General features: G+C 47.3%; 7 protein-coding genes across 7 annotated transcripts; 4 read left to right on the top strand and 3 right to left on the bottom strand.

Moving 5' to 3' along the window:
* Nucleotides 1-1,063: 1,063 nt before the first annotated feature.
* On the bottom strand, nucleotides 1,064-3,723 carry FOMMEDRAFT_159353 (uncharacterized protein; the record flags this gene model as incomplete). The annotated part of the gene is made up of 9 exons (XM_007269316.1): nucleotides 1,064-1,541; nucleotides 1,652-1,740; nucleotides 1,889-2,179; nucleotides 2,248-2,257; nucleotides 2,327-2,607; nucleotides 2,670-2,764; nucleotides 2,822-3,051; nucleotides 3,228-3,327; nucleotides 3,444-3,723. The coding sequence occupies 9 exons, from the start codon at nucleotides 3,721-3,723 to the stop codon at nucleotides 1,064-1,066; spliced, it is 1,854 nt and encodes a 617-aa protein (XP_007269378.1).
* Nucleotides 3,724-4,210: 487 nt separating this feature from the next.
* FOMMEDRAFT_30587 (ferredoxin/adrenodoxin reductase) lies at nucleotides 4,211-5,761 on the bottom strand (the record flags this gene model as incomplete). The annotated part of the gene is made up of 2 exons (XM_007269315.1): nucleotides 4,211-5,509; nucleotides 5,570-5,761. The coding sequence occupies 2 exons, from the start codon at nucleotides 5,759-5,761 to the stop codon at nucleotides 4,211-4,213; spliced, it is 1,491 nt and encodes a 496-aa protein (XP_007269377.1).
* A 3,281-nt stretch (nucleotides 5,762-9,042) lies between these two features.
* On the top strand, nucleotides 9,043-9,786 carry FOMMEDRAFT_22355 (uncharacterized protein). Its single transcript, XM_007269314.1, has one exon. The coding sequence runs from the start codon at nucleotides 9,112-9,114 to the stop codon at nucleotides 9,466-9,468; it is 357 nt and encodes a 118-aa protein (XP_007269376.1). The 5' UTR covers nucleotides 9,043-9,111; the 3' UTR covers nucleotides 9,469-9,786.
* An 837-nt stretch (nucleotides 9,787-10,623) lies between these two features.
* Nucleotides 10,624-14,011, bottom strand: FOMMEDRAFT_142422 (uncharacterized protein). Its single transcript, XM_007269313.1, has 7 exons — nucleotides 13,803-14,011; nucleotides 13,690-13,737; nucleotides 13,348-13,428; nucleotides 13,221-13,296; nucleotides 12,789-12,942; nucleotides 12,698-12,731; nucleotides 10,624-12,646 (listed from the first exon to the last, which is right to left on the bottom strand). Exons 1-7 carry the CDS (start codon nucleotides 13,960-13,962, stop codon nucleotides 10,941-10,943), a joined length of 2,259 nt encoding a protein of 752 aa, XP_007269375.1. The 5' UTR covers nucleotides 13,963-14,011; the 3' UTR covers nucleotides 10,624-10,940.
* A 395-nt stretch (nucleotides 14,012-14,406) lies between these two features.
* FOMMEDRAFT_169982 (condensin complex subunit SMC2) lies at nucleotides 14,407-18,830 on the top strand (the record flags this gene model as incomplete). Its single annotated transcript, XM_007269312.1, has 14 exons — nucleotides 14,407-14,434; nucleotides 14,483-14,622; nucleotides 14,679-15,536; nucleotides 15,591-16,049; nucleotides 16,101-16,391; nucleotides 16,445-16,897; nucleotides 16,953-17,117; nucleotides 17,170-17,263; nucleotides 17,313-17,428; nucleotides 17,485-17,726; nucleotides 17,788-17,928; nucleotides 17,986-18,123; nucleotides 18,181-18,333; nucleotides 18,396-18,830. 14 exons carry the CDS (start codon nucleotides 14,407-14,409, stop codon nucleotides 18,733-18,735), a joined length of 3,618 nt encoding a protein of 1,205 aa, XP_007269374.1. The 3' UTR covers nucleotides 18,736-18,830.
* Nucleotides 18,831-19,334: 504 nt separating this feature from the next.
* On the top strand, nucleotides 19,335-20,896 carry FOMMEDRAFT_30583 (uncharacterized protein; the record flags this gene model as incomplete). The annotated part of the gene is made up of 5 exons (XM_007269311.1): nucleotides 19,335-19,626; nucleotides 19,687-19,939; nucleotides 19,990-20,556; nucleotides 20,717-20,761; nucleotides 20,821-20,896. The coding sequence occupies 5 exons, from the start codon at nucleotides 19,335-19,337 to the stop codon at nucleotides 20,894-20,896; spliced, it is 1,233 nt and encodes a 410-aa protein (XP_007269373.1).
* A 1,236-nt stretch (nucleotides 20,897-22,132) lies between these two features.
* Nucleotides 22,133-22,860, top strand: FOMMEDRAFT_159347 (uncharacterized protein; the record flags this gene model as incomplete). The annotated part of the gene is made up of 3 exons (XM_007269310.1): nucleotides 22,133-22,424; nucleotides 22,483-22,735; nucleotides 22,788-22,860. The coding sequence occupies 3 exons, from the start codon at nucleotides 22,133-22,135 to the stop codon at nucleotides 22,858-22,860; spliced, it is 618 nt and encodes a 205-aa protein (XP_007269372.1).
* Nucleotides 22,861-23,622: the final 762 nt, after the last annotated feature.

Here is a 23,622-nt window from a genome sequence, read left to right as displayed (position 1 = left end):
TGTGTGATCCCTCAAAGCCTCTCACATAACTCCTCTCAACAGTCTGGCTATCCATTTGAGAAGAGAGGGATGGAGAAGCTGCGTCCTGTTCTAGCTGACTTATAAGAACTACGGATGAACCGTATTCCCTGTACCTGTGCTCCGTCCGATGTGTATACGTCGTAACGTGATAATTTCAGTCCAACCATGAGCCTAACGAGTCAGGCCGACTCTACTTGCATCCGGAGCCCGGACCTGTAATGAGGCTATCCTACCTTCTATTGTTTCAGATTCCACCTCATCAATCACTCTTCCTGATTCACCGGATGCTGGATTCACCTGCAACTCAATACCACTTCTTGGTACACTTTTATTATTGTAATTCTGTCAATTCTTAATCAAAGTGACTGCCTTTATGGAAGCAAGATTGAAACATGAAGGATACAAGCGATTGTTATATAATTTTTCTTGAATTACTATATGGTATCCAAAATCTAACTTTGCTCTTGGAAAAAAATCAATGTTCCAACAATGTTTCAGGTATAAGAATATCTCCTGAAGAGGTTTAGTCAACGATCTATTTTGATACAATGTATCAAAGCCTGGCTGTATGGTGACTCCAAGTAGCATGTCTCAATTCTCATCTTGCTTCTGTTGTGATCCGATGTTCCTATATCATGATATATTTACAAACCAGCCTTTCACCTGTGGAGGCTCTTGACTCTAAGAAGCATTCTTGTACTTTGAGCCAACGAATTGTTGAGCATGAATGTGTTACTGAGGACTGGAAGTATTAGGCTCAGGAGGTCAAATCACTTGCATATCAAATACCTTCTGTGCAACACTAGCAATATAATACAATATGATACAATACAATACAAATCCATATCTAACTTACAGAGAATATTTTAATCGGCTGGCTGTTCCAACAACCGATCATAACCGTCCAGTCTAGCCCTAGGTCTAAACCTTCCGAATCCCAGAAAGGTCGAACGAACGAAACCGAAACGAATGTGCAACCAATCTCAACCAAAATGCGGGAGTGCGAGATGAGGATGGGGAAGGGATGAGATGGCCTTGGGTATCAAGGTCTGGTGGGTACAACGTCCACCTCAACGTAACTATCTTTCTCCTTGTAAGCCCTATCTCGATCGCTCCAATCCTTTCGCGAGGTCGTAGAACCAGGTCGACTCGATCTCGGAGTGTTCGACTTCGACTTTGACTTCGACCGAGTTTGTACCTTCACGTCCTCCCACCTCTCCAACGCGGTACTCCCACTCTTCCCTTTCTCACTACTCGTATCATCGAAGTCCCTCGCTTTCTCTGCTTTACCGTTCCCCACATCAATACCCCTGCCCTTGCCTTTTCCATTACTGCTACCCTTGACGTTCTCAGCATCTCGTCTCGCCTCCCGATGCATCCGTCTCACCTCCCTATATCTCACCAGCCACGTAAACAGCGCAGTCGTGCCGACCGAGATGAGGATCCACGAGATGAGGATACCCGCGTTCTTTGGGAGGTGGGAGTAGGTGTTGAAGAGTAGGGTTCGGATGGCTTGTTGCCTATGCATTTGAATTAAATTAAATTTGGTTTGATTAGGTTGAGTCGGGGATGATAGGAGTTTGAAGGGCTGAATTAAGGAAACTAAATAAAGTAAGGAAAGGATGCTCACATATTCCAAAATTGAAACCCAGCTCCATATGCATAGAGCTGTGGTTGAAGGTCAGGTGGGAGTGCGGCGGTTGAGATGTTCACGATAATCTAGCAGTAGCATCGATCAGCCCAAAATCCGAATCCAGATCGATATATACATAATTTTAAAGATGAAACCGAAATAAAAAATATGGAGATGAAATACAATATTAATAAAACCGCCGAAAACGGGCGCGGGAAGGATCAAATCACTCACGAGAAGTACCAAGAAAATCGGCACGAACTTCGGCTTGAGAACAGTGATCATAGCTTCGAGGGCAAGGCCGAGGGAAGCCATGCCAAGGTAGAGATAGCCGAAGAACGCAAGGAAGCCGGCACCATAACTGAAATGTGTGCCGAACGGCAGACGGAAGGCGAGGTTAACTAGGGCGTAGCTGAGACTTAGTGGGATGTAGAGAATGAGAGGGACTATGATCCGGAGCGTGAGGTAAGAAGGGAAGGTGAGCCATTGTTCGACTTTCGCTCGGGCGGCGGAGTGGGCCATTACCTAGATGTCATTTGGTATTTAAGGTCAAATTGTTTTAATGAGCTGAGACATGAAGGGTAGGGGTGTACCATTATGAACCTGCGAGGACGGAAATTAGCAAATAAGAAACGGCAGCCGCAACATTTTTTTCTCAGTGCCGAGACTCACGCGAAGATGCAGAGATATATTTGTCCAACGAGGAGCACTGCCTGAGCAACGGGCGTCGTATATGGTCGAAGATTGACCACAGTGAAACTCACGGCAGGACTAATCGTCTGCGGAGCTTGTGCGATGAAACTTAACGCCGTCTGGTTGACAGTCCCATTCTGCGAGACAATGGCTGCAAAGAATCGCTGCGCCGAGTTGGTGGCATAGTTTTGCGTGAAGTTTGAAAGGAAACTCGTTGCAATAGGGAGAAGGTACGTTCCCGTCGCAAGTTCATTGCGAGCCTGTGCACACGATAGCCTTTCAATGTACAATTTCTTCCTTTACGTGCGAGGAAATGATGTACCTGAGCGTAATAGACGGTTATGGCACTTGTAGGGTCGTAAGATACGTTTCCTACTGCCCGTGCCTGGGTCAAGTTGTCCGTCGCATTATTGTTCACTACAGAGATAATATAGGTATGAGATTACACCCTGGCGATGAACTACAACTACTGACCCACGATAGCAAGCCAAGTACGCTCGCTGACAACAGCGTCTATCACGTCTTGTTCGGTCGGAAAATGGGAGGCGTTGACCACACGCCACCACAGTGCTCCTGGTCCGCTGGTGGGTGCAGAGAGAGCGGCAGCCGAGAGGGAGTCGCCGATCCTAGCCTGATCACGATCGAGGACCCAAGTCTCGAGATTGCCCGTCAGATCCGCGGATGCAGATAGCGAGCCCCAGTATCTGTTCCGTAGCATGTGAACAACGGCAATGAGTAACAGTAGGTATAATCGATCTCTCCTCAACGATAGGCAGTAAAGGGGGGAAGGTAAGGAGTAGAAAATAATAAAGGGAACCACATATATGAAGAAGAAAAGGAAATAAAGAGGAAGAACTTGAAGAAGGGAGGGAAGACGTACATAGGCAAGCAGGCCCAGGTGAGTATGAGGACAAGAATAGTCGCGCGGGCAAGAAGTTTAAAATACGCAGTTCGGCACGGCGCAAGCTCTTCTGAGAAAACTATAAGAATGGCATGGCATCCAGTGTTTTTGATTTCGGCACGACAGGAGCAGCATGAGTATGTAACCCCGTTAGCATGCTTCCGTCTCTCTTTTTCTGTCTTGCTTAAAACCTACACTGATGTCCGAACCGTAGGCTTGGCTCTGCCCTCGTCACCTCCGTCCCCATCTTCTCCGCCGCTGACGCTGTCCGACTTGGAGGGCGCGACTGCTTTTTGACAGCGGCGGCTTCGCTGTCTACCCACGCGTCATGCCGCGCAGACTCAAACGCGCGACGCGGTTTGTTGCTCTCGGCATCTCCATCACCCACATCATGCGATCCGGAAGCAAAACCACACTGGTCGTCGACGGAGCGGCTGTTGCGCCGCCGTTCGCAAACGATGGACTGGCCGGACATGATGGTGGGAGCGGACGAAGAGCGGGACCTGAGCAGGGCGTGTAGCGGTTAACCCACACCCGTGGTCTTCGAATGCGTCCATGTGCATGTGTGCGCGACCTGCTCGTCTCGTCGTCCTCTCTCCCGCTTCCGTCGCTTAGCGTGCAACTCAATTCGCAGCGTTTCTCACGTAGGCGACGGTGCTCCCAATTTCATGTTCATGCTGCGAGGCATTAACAGGAGTTATTATTGAGTGAAAGATCCAGAGGAAAAGGATCATCAATTACTGGAGCAGAAAAGATCCACGACTGGATTTATTCAATTGATTCCTTGTTCCTGAATTACGACAACTCCTTACGACAGCATTGTGAATCATCATGATAATTGAGCGGAGTGCAGGTTGCTTCTACGTACAACAATGTAAAGAAAATTATGCGTGTAGAAAGAAAAAAAAATATTGATGCAAATAATTATGAGAATGCGTTTTATTGGGGCCTCCATTGAGTTTTTAATTCTTTACGAACGTCCGTGCCTCATCCCACGACATCCGTTCACGCTCCTTCCCAACTTTCTCTGCTCTACGTACTTCCTCCTCATCTATCCGTTTCCAGTCTTCATACGTCGTCACCCGTCCCTCTTTCCTAGCTGCTAAAACTTCTTCCGGAACACTCCCAAGATCCGCATTCGGATTCAACAGATTATGCACTTCGCCGTCCAGCATTTCTATCGATGGTGGGGGAACCGGTCCAGTTTGCAGTTCGGCACTACTATCATCTTCACCTGCTTGGGCTCGCAGGTCTGAGATAATCGTGTCGATGATCGAGTGTGCGTTCAGCATCGTACTAGCAAGTACGCCGTGTGCACCAGTCGCTGCCCATCCACTCGCGTATACATTTCGCAAGACTTTTCCAGCCGTATCAACAACACGTCCACCTGTGTTACGCATCGTGCCTAAAGCAGGCTCGTACCACTCGCCTGTTGGCTCCGCGCGGTATCCAAGCGAGGTCAAGACCAGGTCCGTGTCAAGCATGAAAGTCTCGCCGGTAGATACTGCTTTCCTATCCTTATCGAGCGTCGTATGTGCGAGTGCGAGACGAGCGGCGTGTGAAGAGCCTGATGGTGCCGTAGCGATCCCAGTAGGGGAGCGGAAGAAATCTATAGACCATGATCTCTCTGTCGTTCCGAATGCATTACTCGATCCCTTTTGCAGGATTTGAAGCAATCGAGATTGCTGGCGCGTTAACTGTGTACCTTCAGTGGGCTTCATTGCTTCGAGTGCTTCGGAGGATAATGGAGCCAGCGCGGTACCCGGTAAAGACATCATCTCGCGTAACTCTTTCGTCGTGAAGCTTGCTTCGAGCGGGCCGCGACGACCGATGATACTAACATGCTGAACTGCAGACTTGCTTAGGACATCAAGCACAGATACGGGCACGTCGTATTTCTCCAGCCGCTCGACGGGCGAGAGTAATATGCGAGCTACGTCGAGCGCGACGTTCCCATGGCCTATCACAGAGACATGTTTAGTCCTCTCGAGCGGCGGCTTGAATGTGCTAGCCGGATGTTGTGTATACCAATGTACAAGATCCAGTGCGGGGCGAACGATGTCGGAAGGTGGGAGCGCAGGGTGCAGGCGAGGAACGGTACATCCAGATGATAGAAGTAAATGTGTGTAATGAGGGAAGAGTGAGCTGAGTGGGACGTTCACGGCATGTGGGACTGGTGATGGCGTAGATGAAACGTTTACGTTCCCGAAGAACGCGAATCGCTCGTCACGAGCGGATTCGTCAAATTTATGCGTGCAGTTCTGAGAATCCGTTAGTAACGGCATACCAACAAAAAATAACGGCTCAAACAACATATTCACCTTAACCTCAGGATGGTCCGGTGCAACACCGTACCTCACAAGTCCATGTGGTGCCCACAGTCGATCATAAATATGAATACCAATACCCGGTCGACGAGGCTGCGTATTAGGAAAAAATTGGAGGAGACGAGAAGCTGCGTAGAAAGCGGATGGGCCACCGCCAACTATTGCGAGCTTTATTCTTGGAGGCATGCCAAGTTTCAAAGTCTATCTTATGAGTCGAATACCAAAGCTTTGTAAGGGTAAGGAAGAAACAAGTTTGAGTAGTTTGAAGTCTGATGCATCCAGGAAATTTAGTACCCGTAGATCGTTCTGCACCGTCTATAGATCCATTTGCCGCGTAACTGTGCCTCTTAAGCAATATTACGCCAGTTTAGTAAACGACATGAAAATGGTCTAAGTTAGAGTGAAATAAAAGCCGAGGTCGGACTTGTTCAAATCAAATGATGAGTCATGATCACGTGCATTATTTCTACAAGCCACAGTACGAACTCACGGCGAAAACTCGAATCTTTCTTCTTGCTTCCATCATGGCCACGAAACTCGGTTACTACCCTCTTTTACTTCATACTCCACGCATACGTGGTCCTAGGGTCTGGCGTCTTGCGAATGAATAATGAACTCTATTTACTTTGGTTGTCATCAAATGTGAATCTCTCGTCCGCTGGAGCTCGGGAGAAACTTTCTTTTGGGTTGTGAACCTCGTAACAAACGAAATCTCTGATAGAACGATTGATGAGCAAATTACGCCGAGCTTCTTTTCCTCTGGCCACTGAAGATGCCCCTTTCATATTTGCCACTTTTTATTCTTTTTAATCACCTTGCCCATGACGCGTCTGGTGGTGTACAAACTCCGATTGAATCTAGATCAGCCACAAATACGCGTCGTGGCCCAGGAGTGCTGCACTCCAAGTCTCAACTCCCTTGCTGAGAAATACGATAAGGCAAATGACGAAAAGGAAGCCTACGTAGTACTAGTCTCAACGTATCGAGAGCTTGTTTTAAGTCGCTCGTGAGAGGACATGTAGTTGGGACCCAGTTCTTCTCGTGGCTGGACATTCAGCGCATAGGGAAACTATGGACCACTGACTTCAGCATAACCACAGAGTCGACGCTTCTAAAGCTATCCCAAACGGAGAAATTATTCATCTGATTTTTAACGAAAAATGGGGTCGTTCTCTATCCTCAGGAGAATCCTCAATGTACTGCATATCTAGTTATTCAATCAAGTCCGGAACTGCATTTTACCTGCCCACTAGCGGTCGATTGCCAAGTAGCTGTGCTGCAGATGCCGATAGATATCTCTGATAGGAAATGCTCTCCTGTGGCCCGGCGTTCGAAAGAACTGGAACTCTTGACGTTTGTTTACACGCATGTAGGGATGCAATCCGCTTAGTCCATGCCCTCTTTCAATTCCCCTCGGCTAATGAGAACAACATACTTGCTTGTCATCATTTGTACTCCCGAAGTGCGCATTCGGGATTGTTCGTTCGTCTGGCCTCTCAAAGATATAAAAGGGGCCTATGCAAGCGCTTTGACGTCCCCGTCCTGTTCCTCAAGTTCGCCTCAAGCCTTCAAGGTTTAAGCAGGTACATACTTCTCTACCTTTTGTGTTCCTTTCAGGTAACGTCCCGCCTTATATACGCACTACTTCTTGCATTGACATCCTTTTCAACGATAGTTCTTTTTTTAGCACCATGTGTCTGATTCCTTTTGGTTCATATGCGAGTATCGTCTCGACCGACGCTGGTTCTGCTTCATCTTTTCCCTCTAGTAGTTCAACTTCATCGTCTGCCATTGGCCTGCTAAGCCGTTCAAGCTCCCTCACCAGTAGCAGCAGGAAATCGCAAGCTGGCCGTACGAGATCATCGCTCTCTCGTACATCTTCACTCTCTTCGAGCGCTCAGGACCGCGCTTCGGAGAGTGCGCGCTGGGCGCGCAAGAAAAAAGCAGCCACGGACAAGGCTGCGAAGATCAAGCCACAGTCGGGCGGCAACGTTTTCGTACGTGGCTACAACTACTTGGCGAACGCCATCGCGCCCATCTTTGGCAGGACTAATGTCCAAGAGGCGTCTGGGCATGACGACGACGACGCCATGGATGTTACTCCTCCGTCCTCTCCCCTTTCCATGGACTCGGAAAGCACCTCGGACAGTGTGGACGGACCTAGTCAGACTGAGGCTTCATCCAGCAACGAAGGGTCTGCTGACAGTACCAACGCGCAGGAGCAAGTCGACTATTTTTATGAGTTCATGTTCCCGCTCATGGAAGAATCTCTTCGGCAAAGAGACGCGTCGTCACCGCCGTGGAACAGCTCAAGTGAATTCAATCTCGAGCCTGATGTCGCACCCATGCTAGAAGAGACAGCGTTGCCGGAGCTGTCAACATCGGCACTTGACCTTATCTTCGAGCCTACCGTAGAATCTATGCTGGAGGAGATGACGGCGCAATCCGTTTCAGCGCCTGAATTTTCCCTTGAGCCATGGGTAGTGCCTATGGACGATGGAGCGGCTCTAGTCCCTTTATTCGAGTCCTCAGGTGAAATATGTGGACAGAACCTTGACGATGCTCTTTCGAATTCGATGGAGGGATCTGGAGCTCAGAGTCTTGACGCAGTACACTGTAAGCATTAATTATGAGGTTGTCTCGTGCGCATGAAGGCTAACAAATCTGTTCTATAAGCTCTCAATTCGCATTCTTCTCCGGCTGATCAGCCAGTCCTAACTGATTCGGTCAGCGAGACTCAAGGAACTAACATCCCGAATATGCTTCCCGGAATGGAAATGTATGCGCTTCCAACGTCTGACAGCGGTTCTTCTGCATCCTTCCTCCCATGGGGACCTGTCAATTTCTTTCCTCCGACGCCGGCCAACTCGCCCGAGGACGATGCACGGTCGGAAGCATCAGAGGTTCCGACAGAGCAGTTTGATGCCAACTCAGAGGTGGATGAGGACTATGAGGACTACGAGCTGGAATACGTCAACGAGGATGTTCCGCCTCCGACCGCTCCGTCTGCTCCGAAGCCTCGAAAGCAGCGTCCAGCCACCATGACGGACGTCCGGAGACAAAAAGTCACCGAGGAGCATGCGGCTCTTCTCGATAGAGCTGCGAGTCATGCAGCTGAGGAGGAATTAGAGCGTCAACTCGAGGAAGGCTTTTTCGAGTTGGAAGTGGAACAATACGGAGAGAAGGAGGCGAAAAGACGCCAGTATGAGCGCAGAATAGAAGACCGCGTGCGAATCGCGCAAGAGAAGCGCCTGGAATGGTATGAGGACAAGGCCGACAAGGCCGAACGAGCCCAGTTGCTGGCTGAAGGTGAACGCGCTGTCGAGCACGAGGAGGTACTTCGTGAAGAGCAAAGCACCTCCAACGACTTTTACTTACGGAGTGCAAGCCGCTGCTTTACTTCCGTCATTCGACGTAGGAAGTACTCACACAGCGCAAATGTGCGCTTCCAGCCTTTCCCCATGTCGGCCAAGTCGGCCAGGTACAAGACAATGTACCGAGGTACCTCAAGAAATGACCAGTACCTCTCTCCTGCGATGTGCAAGATTATTGACATCAACCTGCTTTTTGGTTATGATGTGTTGTGGTCACTCCTCTCTGACCCATTGCTCCAGATCGAGGTTACCTTCGCTTCTGTGCCATGGCCTCTCTTTCTCATTCCAGAGGGGCTGTTCGACATAACAACAGCAAAGGTGATGGAGTTCTTCTCGCAGGTCTGCCCAGATGTCGACCAGGTGGTTCTGGCAGAAGCTCAGCTTGAGCGTTGGAGACCAGACCACATCGAGGACCGGGTGATTTCGCGGGTGGTCAATGAACACGACCGCGATCTTATACGCCAGGGTGCCAAGCGTGTGCATGATGCCTTTGTGTTGCTCTTGAAAGAAGCTCGCTGAGAAAGGAATGATACTATCTGGGAGGCGTGAGTTGGTGATGAATGATCGAGCCTCTCGGTCCTTTTGTTTGGATGATAGCCGCTATCGTGGCTCTTTTAACGATCTTTAGCTTTCCCCTTTTTATTACTGTTAGTGTATGCATCTCTTTTATATCTTTTAACATATGCCCTATGCCACCCGTTCATTTATGCCTATCCATATTACCTATGCATTCCTTCCCTTGTTTCACTGTTGTCCTTGCTGTCTTCTTGGATGTATACCACTGGACAGTCTGTATCACTAGATATCTTACCTGGAAAACACTGCTAATAACAAAACTATAAGCGATTGACACATTTATGACTGTCCTTAGTTCTTTCAAAGCAAGATGTTCATCGTAACTTCATGTGTGATTATTATGGAGGCTCGTACTTAAAATATGAGATTTAGGAAGGAACGGACAATGTAAGGGATGGCTTTCATGTAAGAGGAAGCGATTGAGTGTGGCTCGTAATGCAGGATTGAGACTTGACTCTCATCGCATCAGACTAAGTCTGTTCAAGATCATGCACTCCTAGCAGTGCGGATTGCGCCGTTCTGCCAACTAGTGTCGAACTTGGAGCATTGGCACTACTTCCTCCGCCTTTTCCGAGTGGAGTGCGACTAGGAAAAGAAAGTAATTTTCGAAATATCGTAGCTGCCTCCGGAATTCGTAACACCAGCTCGTCCGACTTGGATTAAATCCGTCGCGACGTAGCAGAGGGTTACAGAGACCAAGGACTTCATCTATACAGGGACAGAACTCTATGATTCAAAAACCTGCCACATAGAATCCATCTAGATTGAGTAGGGCCCCAAGAAACGCGTTTAGAGAGGGATTGGAGAAAGTGGAACGCTCAGGCGGCAGGCTCGATATTGTGAGGCTCATACTAATCTTAAATTGATTCTTGTTTTCTTTTGTTACCGAAAGTGTACATCCTTTATCTCTTAGCCTTCCTATTTTAACGATCTTTCCTATTGTTTGTTCTCGGCTTTTCATAGGGACGAGGCATTTATGACTAACCTTGCGACCAGCTATGAATTCTATCGCAGAATGTCGCTCAAAGCTGTATGATTTTCGAGCGAAATATCGTGCTTGGCGTTGTCAATATAGACACAGTCTTAGTGAAGTCAATGCCGTTGTAGACGTGTAAAAAACGTAAAGGAGTAAAGAGAGACAATGTCAAGAATCTTGGTGAAGCAGCAAAACGCAGCTCGTGGGTAAAAGATACAAGGGTGGCAGCGACGCGTCATTAGGGAATTGGGGTAAGGAACACTGACAAGGTCACAGGTATGAATGATACAATAACTTACACGCTGAAAACGGAAAGAAAAGGTATGAAAAAAGTCGACGAGACGGTGGTCTAGAATATCGCCGAATGCAGAGTGTCGAGAGATAAAGACGGCTATCGAGAAAAGGGAGTAACGCGTCTCGACTGGCTTAGTCCAATTTTTCAACGTCCGTTTGAAGGAACCCAAGTCCCGTTGTAATTGCCACGGTCTCTGTCCCGATCACGGCTGCTCAAACCTCCACCATAGGGAGGTAATACTTCACGATCGCGAGTTGATGCCCCAGGATGCCACGGCTGGCCTCGCATTCCAGGACTGCTTGGTCCTCTGCCACGAGGTACTGGCGGCGGTCGACGGGAGTAATCTTCACTATACCTGCCGCCACCTTCGCGATATCCGTCCGGCAGAGCTTGAGAAGGACGGTCAAAACGACCATCGTGACTGTCTCGCCTCTGCGGAGCGTTGGTAGGACCCGATCCTTCAGAAAAACTCATACTCCGTTGGTACGGGAGATTGGGAGGTCCACTCTGCGGTCTGTCAGGTAGCCTCTGAGGATCTGTGCTCGACGGACGCATACCGCCATTGGTGCCGTTCAGTTGTGGAGTCGTAGGATTTGAGCGATTCGGGTTCACCCGAGGATCCGTCGTTGCCATACCAGTGGATGGAGCAGTACCATTCACATTCGGATTTGGAGGCGGCGGCATTGTACTCTGGCCTTGCGCATTCATGTTTAAGTTATGCATTTGCTGAGTGAGCTGTGGTGGGATCTGCATCGGCGGATGAGCCATTGCCTGACCCGTGTTGGGTTGTCCCACTGGAGGTGCAAACTGATGAGGTGGCCACATTTGCTGCGATTGCTGAGTTGATGGTCCACGGTTGGGATTGTTAATGATTTTTGATACTGTCTCCTGAAGAGAAGGATCCTGCTGGGAAGTTGTGCCAGAACCTTGTCCTGCAGTTGGAGGTGGTGTCAGCGCAGATGATGGTTGTCTGCCTGACATCGCCTTCGCCTTCGCCTGCCGTAACCCTGCAAATCTATCAGGCCTCCTAGCAGGTTGGAAATCGGGTACAGTCGTGGTCTCTGTTTTGACATTGATACGTGGTGATCCTTTTGGGGTGGGCATCGAGGCAGCAGATGCGCGAGGCATAGCAGGAGACGATCGAGGCACTGGCTTCGAGTTTGCTACCTTGGCAGCAGTTTTAGCCTTGGATTTCAATGGCCGCTCATCTTCGGAACCGTCGTCCTCATCAGAGTCTGGCGAGTTTCCCCTCTTGCGCTTCCCTTTTTCCATAGGTGGGCGGACGGGATTCGCTCTGCATTCCTTCAAGGCGTCCTTTTCTGATGAATCCAGCTTCTTGAAACCAGCTGCCCACTTGTCCTTCATGAAGCTCATCATCGTTTTGGTGATTTTGCTGTTTGCGCGGATGTCGGCATGTTTAGAACGAACATCCTTGCGCATCAACCGGATCCCCTCGACCAACTGAGCCAACGTACGTTCCCGGCAGTATTTGTCAACAAGTATAACGCTCATGACAAACTCAATTGGAGACACCTTTGCTGGCTTATGAAACACAGAATAATACTTTTTGGTTAGAACTAGTTGACGGAAGACAGCGAAGGCGTCCATGACACGTTCTTTGAATGCCTTCGTAGGAGGAGTCACTCGCTGCAGCCACCTCTCTATCGAGCCGGCGGTCGGCCAACCTACGTCCGGTTTCTCCATAAGATAAACACTAGAGGCGGCTGCTTGGAAGTCTCTACCCCGAGTCTTCGCCCATTCCAGTTCGTCGCTGATCCTATACTCTTCCATGACATTGAGCACGTCTCGAATGAGTTGTGTCCATGGTCCTGGAATGGCTTGGAGGCGTTCTACAAATGCTCTTAATATTCTGGCGTCTAGTCAGTTTCTATATGACCCACCTGCAGGTGTGAGTGCCACCCCAAGTTGGACCCTCTTTACATACAGTTAATGCTTTGCTTCTAAAGGTTACATGAGTAATATGATACTTACCTGGAATATCTCCCTCTCATTATCTTCATTGATATCACAATACTCTACACAAGCGATCTGCTTGCGCGAAAATTGCTTTCGATACTGCTCGGGTAACAGTCTACCTCCTTCATTTCCAGGCTGTAGTTTATACCACATTTTTAAATTGGTACGACTAACACGGGTAATTAGTTGAACCGCAACCGGAATTGCTTATATAATACGTACGAATCTTTGACTAGAAGTGGGAAAGTAAAGTGACAAATGTCAGCAGATAGAAGAAGAGAATGAGGAAGGCTTCACTAACAGGGTATCTGCAACGTAGTCAACGCTATTAGAGTTCGGACAACTTTCAGAACCTTTATTGACTTACCTGACCATCCATAAACCTGGAGCAAGGTGGAATCATCAAAGTCAGTCAGTTTGCCCTTCTTGGTATGAAAGGACACTCACCTTTGTATCGAAGTAAGCCTCTGTTTTCCGTCTATACATACTCTCCTTTCCTCCCCATCTTCGGTCTGAGAGAATGCTATGGATGGCCTTAGTCTGATACCTGGAAAACTCAATTTGCGAAGCGTACCGAATATAATAGGTGGGATATAGAAGTTCCTCAGAAGGGAATCAATGAGCCCAGATTGCTTGGTATCTGGCCAGACAACATCTGGAAAAAATGCGTCAGACGGGCGTCTATCTATGCTCAAGAAAGTCCTGTGGGCAGCTTTCTGTGGCATGGCAAATGCGGTTTCCGAAGAAGAAGTGTAATACGGAAAGTAACATGCGGGAAGAGATAAGAATGTCGATCTCAATAGAACGAAAATACTACATAAGCGCCGGCTTAATGTACTGAACGAATGGCAACGGTATATCACAAAACGAAAAGGGAGAGAGTGGTGTGGCAAAGCGGCATGTCGAAACCACGCACCTCGTTGGTACTCTGGGTCTAGGTCGATCTTGCTGCTCAGAATATCATCTGTATTGCGTTCATCACAAGCCATTTAGCATGCGTCTTCATTTGCAAGCATGCAGACGGCATACCATACAGCGACTGGGCGGAATATTGCGTCACCCTGGGTGCTTTAAGGACATGCTTCGGCTTCCATGTAGTCTTCACCTTCGCTTTCTTCGCCTTTTTGTTGGAGACATAGTCATCGTCATCGGACGATATGTCCGTCAAACTGCTGTCCTCTGATAACATTGCTCTGATGGGCGTCTATGGGGGTGGCGGAGAACTCGGTGGCAACGTGTTTGGTGGACTGCGCTTGGGAAGAGTCGTCTTCTGCAAAGTTGTCACCTGGTGCAAAGCACGATGACGGTTAGTATTTGTGACGGCGTGACCAAGGGCAAGCTACAAAGCTGCTACACGTTGGCGAGTGGTCGTCTCGTTTTGATCAAATCTACAATCAAGAGTCCTCATCACGGGCACCAAAATGAGTCTGGTCAAAGGAATTAATAATGATCCAAGCCTCTTCCTTCTTTCCGCTATTTATCTTCGGAAATTGCTTTAAAAGAGACGCCGCTCCGCCTGCGCGCTAATCGTGGGAACATAGCGGTTAACTTCAAATATTATGTAATACACGCGCCGTGTTCACGTTCGCGTTTGGAAACGCGTCGCAGTCAGCACCTCAACACGAACCACACAATGCGCATCGAGGAACTGGTTCTCGAAGGTAAACTCACGCGAAAATTTTGAGCTACGATCTAATTAGTGTGTGCAGGCTTTAAGTCGTATCCGGTACGAACGCAAATTACTGGATGGGACCCATCGTTCAACGCCATTACGGGTCTCAATGGCTCTGGCAAGTCCAATATCCTGGACGCGATTTGTTTCGTGTTGGGCATCACAAACATGTCATCTGTGTGTAGTGATCATATGTACGCGTTTGGATTTGTAGATTTGACCAAATTTTGTAGATGCGCGCGCAAAATCAACAAGACCTCATCTATAAACGCGGTCAGGCTGGCATAACAAAAGCTTCTGTCACGATCGTCTTTGATAACTCTGACCGCGATAAGAGCCCTATTGGGCTCGAGAACTGCAAGCAGATTACTGTGACGCGTCAAATTTCTCTACCGAATAACTCCAAATACCTGCTAAATGGGCACAAGTCGCAACAACACACTATCCAGACGCTCTTCCAGGGTGTACAACTTAATATCAATAACCCCAACTTCCTTATCATGCAAGGACGAATCACGAAGGTGCTTAATATGCGACCTCAAGAAATCCTCGGGATGGTCGAGGAGGCTGCTGGAACGCGGATGTTTGAGGAGCGAAAAGACAAGGCGAGGAAGACGATGGGCAAGAAAGAGAAACGCGTAGATGAGATTGCCGCGCTCCTTGCTGAGGAGATCATTCCCAAACTTGACACGCTGCGAGCCGAGAAGCGAGCATTTCTTCAATGGCAGAAAGCCTGTTCTGAGCTTGAACGGATTGGCAGGCTTCTCCGCGCTTGGGAGTGGACCGAAGGAAAGGAACGGATTTCACGAAAGGAGGCAGAAATTTCAAAGAAGGAGCAAGAGATGTCTCGTGTCAAGAAGGACAAAGATCGATTCTTCAAAGAGACACAGGCGGCGGAGAAAGATAGTGAAGAAGTGAAGAAGAAGCGGGACGAAGAGATGACGAAGGGAGGCAAGTTCAAGAAGAAGGAAGAAGAAGTGGCGGAGCTCGAGAAGTCTCTCGTGAAGATGAAGACGCAGTCGGAAATAAAGAAAGGGACTATCGATGAAGAAGAAAAGAAAGTAATAAGCCTGGTAGAGGAATTGAAGCAGGTTTGTAAGCTATTGCCCTTTTCGCCTACATATTTCGCTCACATTTTGCTTAAGCTTGAAGCTTCACTTGCGGCGAAACGGGCCAACGTTGAAGAGCTTTCGAAATCATACAACACAGTCAAGGAATCCCACACGAGCACGCAGACTACGTTGAATGCCAAAGAAGAGCTCCTTCAAAATCTGCTTACCGGCCTTTCATCTTCGAGTACCACCGGTGGTGGCTATATGGGCCAGCTGGCAGACGCGAAGGCCCGACTCGCTCAGGCATCTGCAGAGGAAGAACAAAGCCGAGTCAAGCTCGGTATGTCTCAAAAGGACCTGAAAACGCTCGAGAAACGGTGGAAGGAAGTCGAGAAAGAAGCTGGCGAAGGTCGACAGAAACTGCGTGAGGAGCAGACCGAAGTCGAGAAGTTGCGGAAGAAGGTCGAAGCAAGTGGGTGGAGCTCTGAAAAGGAGACCCAGAATGAGATGGCCCTGAGGGCTGCGAAGGCGGAGGTACGACAGTTAACAGAGGTATGTTTGGCAGGTATGTACGGTGGTGTCACCTTTACTAAGTACAAGCAGGAACGAGATGCGACACGCCAACGACTTTCAGCCTTGGACTTCAGTTACTCATCTCCTTATCCTAATTTCGATCGATCAAAGGTTAAAGGCCTCATCGCTTCGCTCATTACCCTCGATCCAACCGATTTCAACAAATCGACTGCACTCGAGATCACGGCTGGCGGGAAGCTGTATAACGTAGTCGTACAAGACGAGAAGATCGGGAAGGACCTTCTTCAAAATGGTAAACTCAAGAAGCGTGTCACAATCATTCCCCTGAATAAGATCAATGCCTTCAAGATGTCTGCGCAGGTCCGTGTTACGTACTTGAGACATTCACCGAGACTAACAGGATAGCTGCGCAGAAATTACAAGCTGCAACTCGTCTTGCACCCGGAAAAGTGCGTTTAGCCTTGTCATTGGTCGGCTATCCAGAAGATGTCTCGAACGCTATGGCATATGTCTTCGGTGATACGCTTGTTTGCGACGATGCCGCGTCTGCCAAGCTGGTTACGTTCTCCAAGGAAGTTGGCGGTGTCCGTTCTGTTACCCTCGATGGTGACGTATATGATCCTTCTGGCACGCTCAGCGGTGGTTCGGCACCGAACAGCAGCGGCATCCTCGTGAAAGTCCAGGAGCTCCAGCGGATAGAAAACAACCTAGAGGAAGCCGTTCGTCGGCTGCAAATTCTAGAAAAGGAGGCGGAAAGTAGCCGTGCCGGTCGTGAACAATGGAAACGGATGGCAAGCGAACTCGAGCTTAAAGAGCACGAGATGAGGCTTTTGGAGGAGCAAGTAGAGGGCAGCAATGCCGCACGAGTAAGCGGTCACCGAAGAATTTAGACCATAAATGGTTATTTACACAAATTCTTAGGTTGGCAGCGAAATTGAGGCTCTGAAGAAGTCGATCACGGAGCTGGAGCAAGCCGTCCAGTCTGCGAAGGCCCGACAAGCCGAAGCAAAATCTGAGTGCTCCAAGCTCGAGAAGGATATGGACGAGTTCAAAAACAACAAGGAAGGCAAGATCAACGAGCTCAAGGTTTGTTCCGTAGTCACCAATGTCTCTTTACTTTCTTTGACACAATCCACAGGCCGAAATTAGCAAACTGAAGTCTAGCCTTCAGAAGCAATCCGTCAAAGTAAAGACGGAACAGAAAGAGCTGCAGACTGCTACCCTTGAGCTTGGTACGCTATCGTGTCCTTATTTGTTTAAATGGAGCTAACTATCCCTCAGAACAAACGGAGGGCGATATTGAGACCGCAAAAGAAACAGTTTCTCAAGCTGAGGAGAACGTTGCTAGCCTTAAGAAAGAACTCGAAAAGCTTCTGAAAGAGCTCGACAAAAACGAGGTATGCAAATCCCCTTTTGATGCAACACACCGGCGTTCTGATCGTACCTTGTATAGCGAGCTCATGCAGAAGCACTCCGCAAGCTTCAAGAAGAACGGGCGACGCTAACGCGATTCGATAACGAGTTAAAAGAGCTTGAGGAGGTCATCAAGGACAAGAAGCAAGCGATCAATGATGCGGAGCTGCAGCTTAAGAAACTCGAACATGACTTGCAAGCGGTGGCAAAGGATAAGGTCACTGCAGTGAACTTTGTTTCTAACCTGGAAAAGATGCACGAGTGGATAGTTGAAGAGAATCAGTGAGTGATTTCGTTTACAATCTATTCGTTGATGGCTATGTTGGATTCTAATGATCATTAGGTTCTTCGGAAAGCCTGGCTCGGCGTACGACTTCAACGCGAATGACATGGGTCGGTTAAAAGAGAAGGCACGCGAACTTGAAGAGCAGCAAAAGGGAATGAAGAAGAAAGTAAACCCGAAGGTGCTGCATACAATTGATAGGTACATGCTGTTTCACATTTGCATGAGTTGTTTTCTAACCCGCGCACGGATGATTAGCGTCGAAAAGAGGGAAGCCGCGCTTAAGAAGATGATGGCGACCGTCCTGAAGGACAAAGAAAAGATCGAGGAGACCATCGCCGAGCTGGATCGATATAAGCGCGATGCTCTGCAGAAGACATGGGAGAAGGTCAACGGGTAAGTCTGATTTCAATCCATACGCGATTATTGTAAACCTTGGCCTGTGATATATAGTGACTTCGGCGGCATTTTCGCGGAACTCCTTCCAGGGAATTTTGCGAAACTTCAGCCACCCGAAGGTCAGGACCTGACGCAAGGGTTGGAAGTGAAGGTTCAACTGGGCTCTGTCTGGAAGCAAAGTTTGACGGAATTGAGTGGTGGTCAACGGTACGTTTTTTATTCTGTAATCCTCGGCTTGTTATCCCTGACCGCTTATATGCTACCTACAGATCACTCATTGCCCTGTCTCTCATCATGTCCCTTCTCCAATTCAAGCCAGCACCAATGTATATCCTCGATGAGATTGACGCAGCACTCGATCTCTCTCACACCCAGCACATTGGACAGCTCTTCCGCACGCGGTTCCGTGGTTCGCAATTCATTGTCGTCTCGCTCAAGGAAGGACTGTTCACGAATGCTAACGTGCTGTTCCGCACACGATTCCGAGATGGGACGAGTGTGGTCGAGAGGACTGCACAGCGTTCAACTAGCACCCTTTATTCAGATGCAAACAAGGAGAATGATGGTGACGGAAGCGGTAGGAGGAGGAAGGGGCGAACAGGTAAATAAGATGAAATTACCTAGAGGTCGTCGGGAGTTTCTATCAGTTATTTGCATTTGTTTTATAATATGTGCATTTGCTATCCATTGCTAGCTCTGTTGTATTACCACTGATTCATATACTCATAGACTTATAAGTCCGAAATTCGGAATCCGTAAACTGCTATATTAACGACGAGAGATCACTGAAATTAAATTATGACTGACGTATGGTAAACCCGATTGACATATCCAAGAAAGGGCAAGTGTCCGGGTTTCCCCGCTGGGATATGTTGCTATCCATGGCTTCTCTCTTCTGAATCTGATTTTCACCACATCGCAAGAAAACAAGTTCGAAGAGTAAAATATATAATAAAATGTCTTGTTCAGCTCAACGCGACTCGAGCTTTTCTGTATCGGCTCCCTGCACCTCCTTCAACATCTATTCATTCGCAGCAACCTGAGTAACTGCTTTTTGCCAACCAGTCTCTGGGTTCCTGAGCGTCAATGCATCATTTCGCCAACTGGTGCATCCTCCTTATATATATACCGCGGTCTATGTTGGAACGCTCTTCTCTCCTCTGTTTCTCATCACTTAAATGCTCCTCTGATGCCCGTCGTCGACGCTCATGCGCCTAACACTGCCCGTCATCCTCGTCTTGCTCGCGACCAGCAGCGCAGGAGTAACCAATGTTACAATAGACGACGAGTTCGGTGACCCGACTACGGGAGCTCACATAACATACTTTCCTTCAGCGTACTGGCAACAAGGAGACGAGTGCAAAACGTGCTCAGGCCCTGCAAATATCACTGATGACGTGTACAAGGGAACCTGGCATAATGCAACGTTTTATCCTTCAAATACGACCGTCCAAGGCAGTAACAAAGGTCAGATTATCGGTGCCTCAGTGAACTTTACAGGTGAGTATTCCGTAACTAAAGTTTTGGGCCTCGTGTTTGATAACAATATCGGATCCACAGGAATTGCTGTGTTCGTGAACTGCATACTAACACGATCAAACCATTCCCCCATTGGAAATACGGACCTAACATTCTACCTTGATGGCAAAGATGCGTTTACTTTCAGACAACAGCCGAATGGTGACGCTACGTATGATTTTAATCAGACGGTATACTCGGCGACGGGCCTTCGAAATGTCCAGCATAATATACGGCTTGAGACCGGGCATGCGGGGCAACAAGCGCTTGTTCTTCTCGACTCCATTATCTATACGTACGTATAGTTCTTCCTTTCATTTTGCTAATTCTTACTGTTTATAATAGATCTGCGAATGACTCGGTTAACGCCACCGCGGCTAACACCACTACAGTTAATACAACTACCAGTATTTCGACGACTACGAGTAGTGTAGCCGTCTCTTCGACTCTTCCTCCGACGTATCTTTCTCCACCACCTCCTGATACGTCTGTCAGTGGGGCTGATAGCAACGAGACGAACAAGAAGACGAATGTGGGCGCAATTGTCGGACCTGTCGTCGCAGGGGTAGTCGTTGGGATTGTTGCGGGTACCCTATTTTGTCTGAGAAGGAGACATGAACGGCAAACGAAATTGTATGAGCCCTCTCCTTTCGAGCAACCATCGGTCAGGCCCTATCTACAACATCCGATGGCGTTTATGGAAGGGGGGATGGACCCGACTATCTCGCCATATGACCTTCACTCCTCGCCAACATACGTCACACAAGCTCTCATTTCTTCCGCAGGTATACCAGAAAAGAAGCCCGCGGAAAAGGAGATGCTTGATCCTCCACGATACCGCCCTCGCCCTTATCCGATCATGCTACAAGAGCCAAAAGGAGCTAAAATTTCACCTGAAATGCTGAAATCAAGGTGGAGTGACTAACGGATAATCACCGTCGGCCTCCCGCTCTCCAAACTCGCGCTCGTTTGGACAAGCAATTAGTATATTGCAATAGTCCCTTCTCCTTCTATCTTCAAACTTCGCACTTTTGTTGTTGGCATGTTACTGGATCATTTGTACGTATTATAGACAAAATCAAAACAACCGTATTTGCATTACTGAGGGACTGTCTTAGTACGCTGTTCTAGAATCTAATCAGCTTGTAATAGCTTCGGACTTCTCTTGTATTCAAGTATCAAGCTGCTATTATCTTCACCAAACTTCGCAAATTCCCCAGAAGCCAAAGCAGTCACAATTCTACTCTCCTGAATGGCAGTAGAGTCACTTAGAGAACTTGGAGTGTTGTTCATTTATCTATCAGTGATGGCTTCTTGGAGCTGCTTATTGATGATGCAACTTTGCGTTGCATCCGTAATGTGTGATACATCTTGGCACGCATCATGAATATGACAACCGTTTCAGTTGACACAGTTCCATGCAGGGGATAATCAGAAGGCTAGTGACTCAATAAATGTGTTATAAGGCATCTCTATAGCGCCCTTTTTCACAGTACAGGTCTCAACTAAGAGCATACCTCACAAAGGCAATGTTTGATCAGTATGCGTCTTAAGGGAAAGGCAGATAATCACTTATATGGATTGAGAATACTAGTGTTCGAGAGTTGAAGAGAAGTTTGAACATAATATGAATTTGCGATGTTAGTTAGCAGTCCGAGTAGCAAAACGGGCAGACAATAAGAAAAGGAAGGTAACTTACATGTCCACCAAACTTACTTTCCAGAGTCCAGACAATCTATTATTTTGAAGCGGTAAAGATACCTGCTTACTTAAATTACACAACAAAAGACTTATTCATAGATTGATTTTAGAAGGTTTAAACATATTTTTACTGGGTTATTACTCTGCCTCTGCACTGAAGAAATTGTTATCAGTGGAGAAACCTTGTTGAGACAGATCCGGTGCTACTGGGCTGTGCCCACTTTCACATAACCAGCATTGCCTTTATCTAACTTGTCGTAGGTCCTACTGAGCAACGTTAAATAATATTACATATGATGTTAAGATGAGGACCAGCTTGTTCGGCGGTGGCGACATAGTAACTGGCATAAGGTATTCCGTATTTACGTTCCGTCCCGTCTTGTCCCTTGGAGGTTAACACTCCCCGTGGAATTTTGGACTGCGTCTCGAAAGCCGTGATCTTCATTTTCACAATAGATGTTTGATAGCATGTAGTATGCTTTACTGATGTCCAGTTGCGCATCGTTCTGCGCATTTGATTAATTATTTGATACCTCTGAGTGTCTAAGACTTTAAGTGTCAGGGATTAACGAACAAAGCGTGAGAAGTAATGGTCACCGGATCAGTTCGGTTATTCCCAAATAGGCAAGTAATTTCCCCGCTAGGCGATTTTGGGTTCTAAGGTCGAAGGATCATCGAATTCATTCGCTTGTGATGATCCTCCTTATATCCGCTCAGCAAACATGTTGGACGCTCTACTCTATTTCCCTCCCCTAGCGGTCACTTCTGATGCCTGCTATCGAGACTCATGCGCCTCGCATATCCCCTCACCTTCGCCCTAGTCGTGTCGAGCTGCGCGGGAGTAATCAATGTTACAATAGACGATGAGTTTGGTGATCCGATGACTGGAGAGCAAATCTCGTACTATCCTTCGACTTTTTGGCAGCAAGGAGCCGATTGTGGGGCATGTACAGCTCAGCCAACAAGTACTAAGGAAGTGTACATGGGAACGTGGCATGACACAATGTTTTATCCTGCAAGTGCAAATGTCCCAAATAGTAACCAGGGTCAAATTCTTGGTGCTTCAGTGAACTTCACGGGTGAGTAACCCTTAACTGGCCCCAAGGTTTTCGTGGTTGATGAAGTATCAAATGATAGGAACTGCTGTATTCGTAAAATGCATATTAACAGGATCCAGCCGACGTCCTAACGGCAACACGGATTTAACTTTCTACCTTGATAATGAAGAAACGTCTACCTTCAGACAAACGCCTAATGGCGACACCACCTATGAATATAATCAGACGGTGTTCTCGGCGACCGGACTTTCAGATGCCGAGCATAATATACGGCTGGAAACTGGGCATGCTGGGCAACAAGCGCTCGTTCTTCTTGACTCCATTATTTACACGTACGTATGTGTTCCTTCCTGATACTGATTATTTCTTACGTATTTGCATTAGATCTACGAATGATTCGATCAAAACGGTTAATACAGTTAATACCATTCCCACTCACCTGAGGGACATACTGTAAGGGGCCTAATTAGAGAGTGTACAAGACCCTTGTAGTCCCTCTAATTAGGTACCTTTTGAGCTTTTCTCCCTAACTGTACTTAATACTAGACTTAAATAGTGAAAAAAATTCTAAGTCAAAATAAAATAAAATAAAATAAGTATGCTGAGTGCCCTATATGGCAACTGTGCCCTCCCCACCTGCCACACCTTGAGCTCACTGTCTCATACAGTGAGCACACACTTTCCTCTGTATCTTACTCAATTCTTAACCAAATTTCTTCATTATTCCTTTAAAATTAATGTAAATTTAGTTGGAACTCATTCATAACACAAATGCAATGTTAAATGTATCAATTACTTGTGTATTTGTGTACTATTTGATAATAAAAAATACAACAGTTTCCTCTGACTAAGATTTATGATACTCTAAACTCTTAATACTGTAATAATAGTAGAGCTTATATATCTACAGTATATCCAAGAATTGAGTCTGTGTAATGTATACAAAGGAAGTTACACTATGCTTTATATACATAATTTTGTAGTCTCATATCTATGTAACCACAGAAGTTATTAATATAAGAGTGGCTTTTTTAAATAGGTGTAGATTAGTATTAAATTATTATAAGATATGAGAGGTTTAAAATAAGGAGGTAAATTGTTATTAAGAGTATAGTACAAATATTAGAGTCTATATATCTTTACTATATGTTAGTTGTTTTATGTAATACTAGGACGTATTGGAAGGTATCATACAGTAGTATAATTTCACAAAGTTATA

Source organism: Fomitiporia mediterranea, assembly GCF_000271605.1.
Source record: "Fomitiporia mediterranea MF3/22 unplaced genomic scaffold FOMMEscaffold_9, whole genome shotgun sequence".
In the NCBI taxonomy this organism is placed as follows: domain Eukaryota; kingdom Fungi; phylum Basidiomycota; class Agaricomycetes; order Hymenochaetales; family Hymenochaetaceae; genus Fomitiporia; species Fomitiporia mediterranea.
This window is presented reverse-complemented; position numbering and strand designations above follow the sequence as displayed.

What these genes read in the sequence shown, in the direction of transcription:
- FOMMEDRAFT_142422 (XM_007269313.1), bottom strand. Translation starts at nt 13,962, where the DNA reads ATGTTATCAGAGGACAGCAGTTTGACGGACATATCGTCCGATGACGAT. An exon ending in TATCCCACCTATTATATTCG is followed by an intron (nt 13,297 to 13,347) that starts GTACGCTTCGCA and finishes GGCCATCCATAG; the next exon opens with CATTCTCTCAGACCGAAGAT. An exon ending in ATGAGAGGGAGATATTCCAG is followed by an intron (nt 12,732 to 12,788) that starts GTAAGTATCATA and finishes CTGTATGTAAAG; the next exon opens with AGGGTCCAACTTGGGGTGGC.
- FOMMEDRAFT_22355 (XM_007269314.1), top strand. Translation starts at nt 9,112, where the DNA reads ATGTGCAAGATTATTGACATCAACCTGCTTTTTGGTTATGATGTGTTG.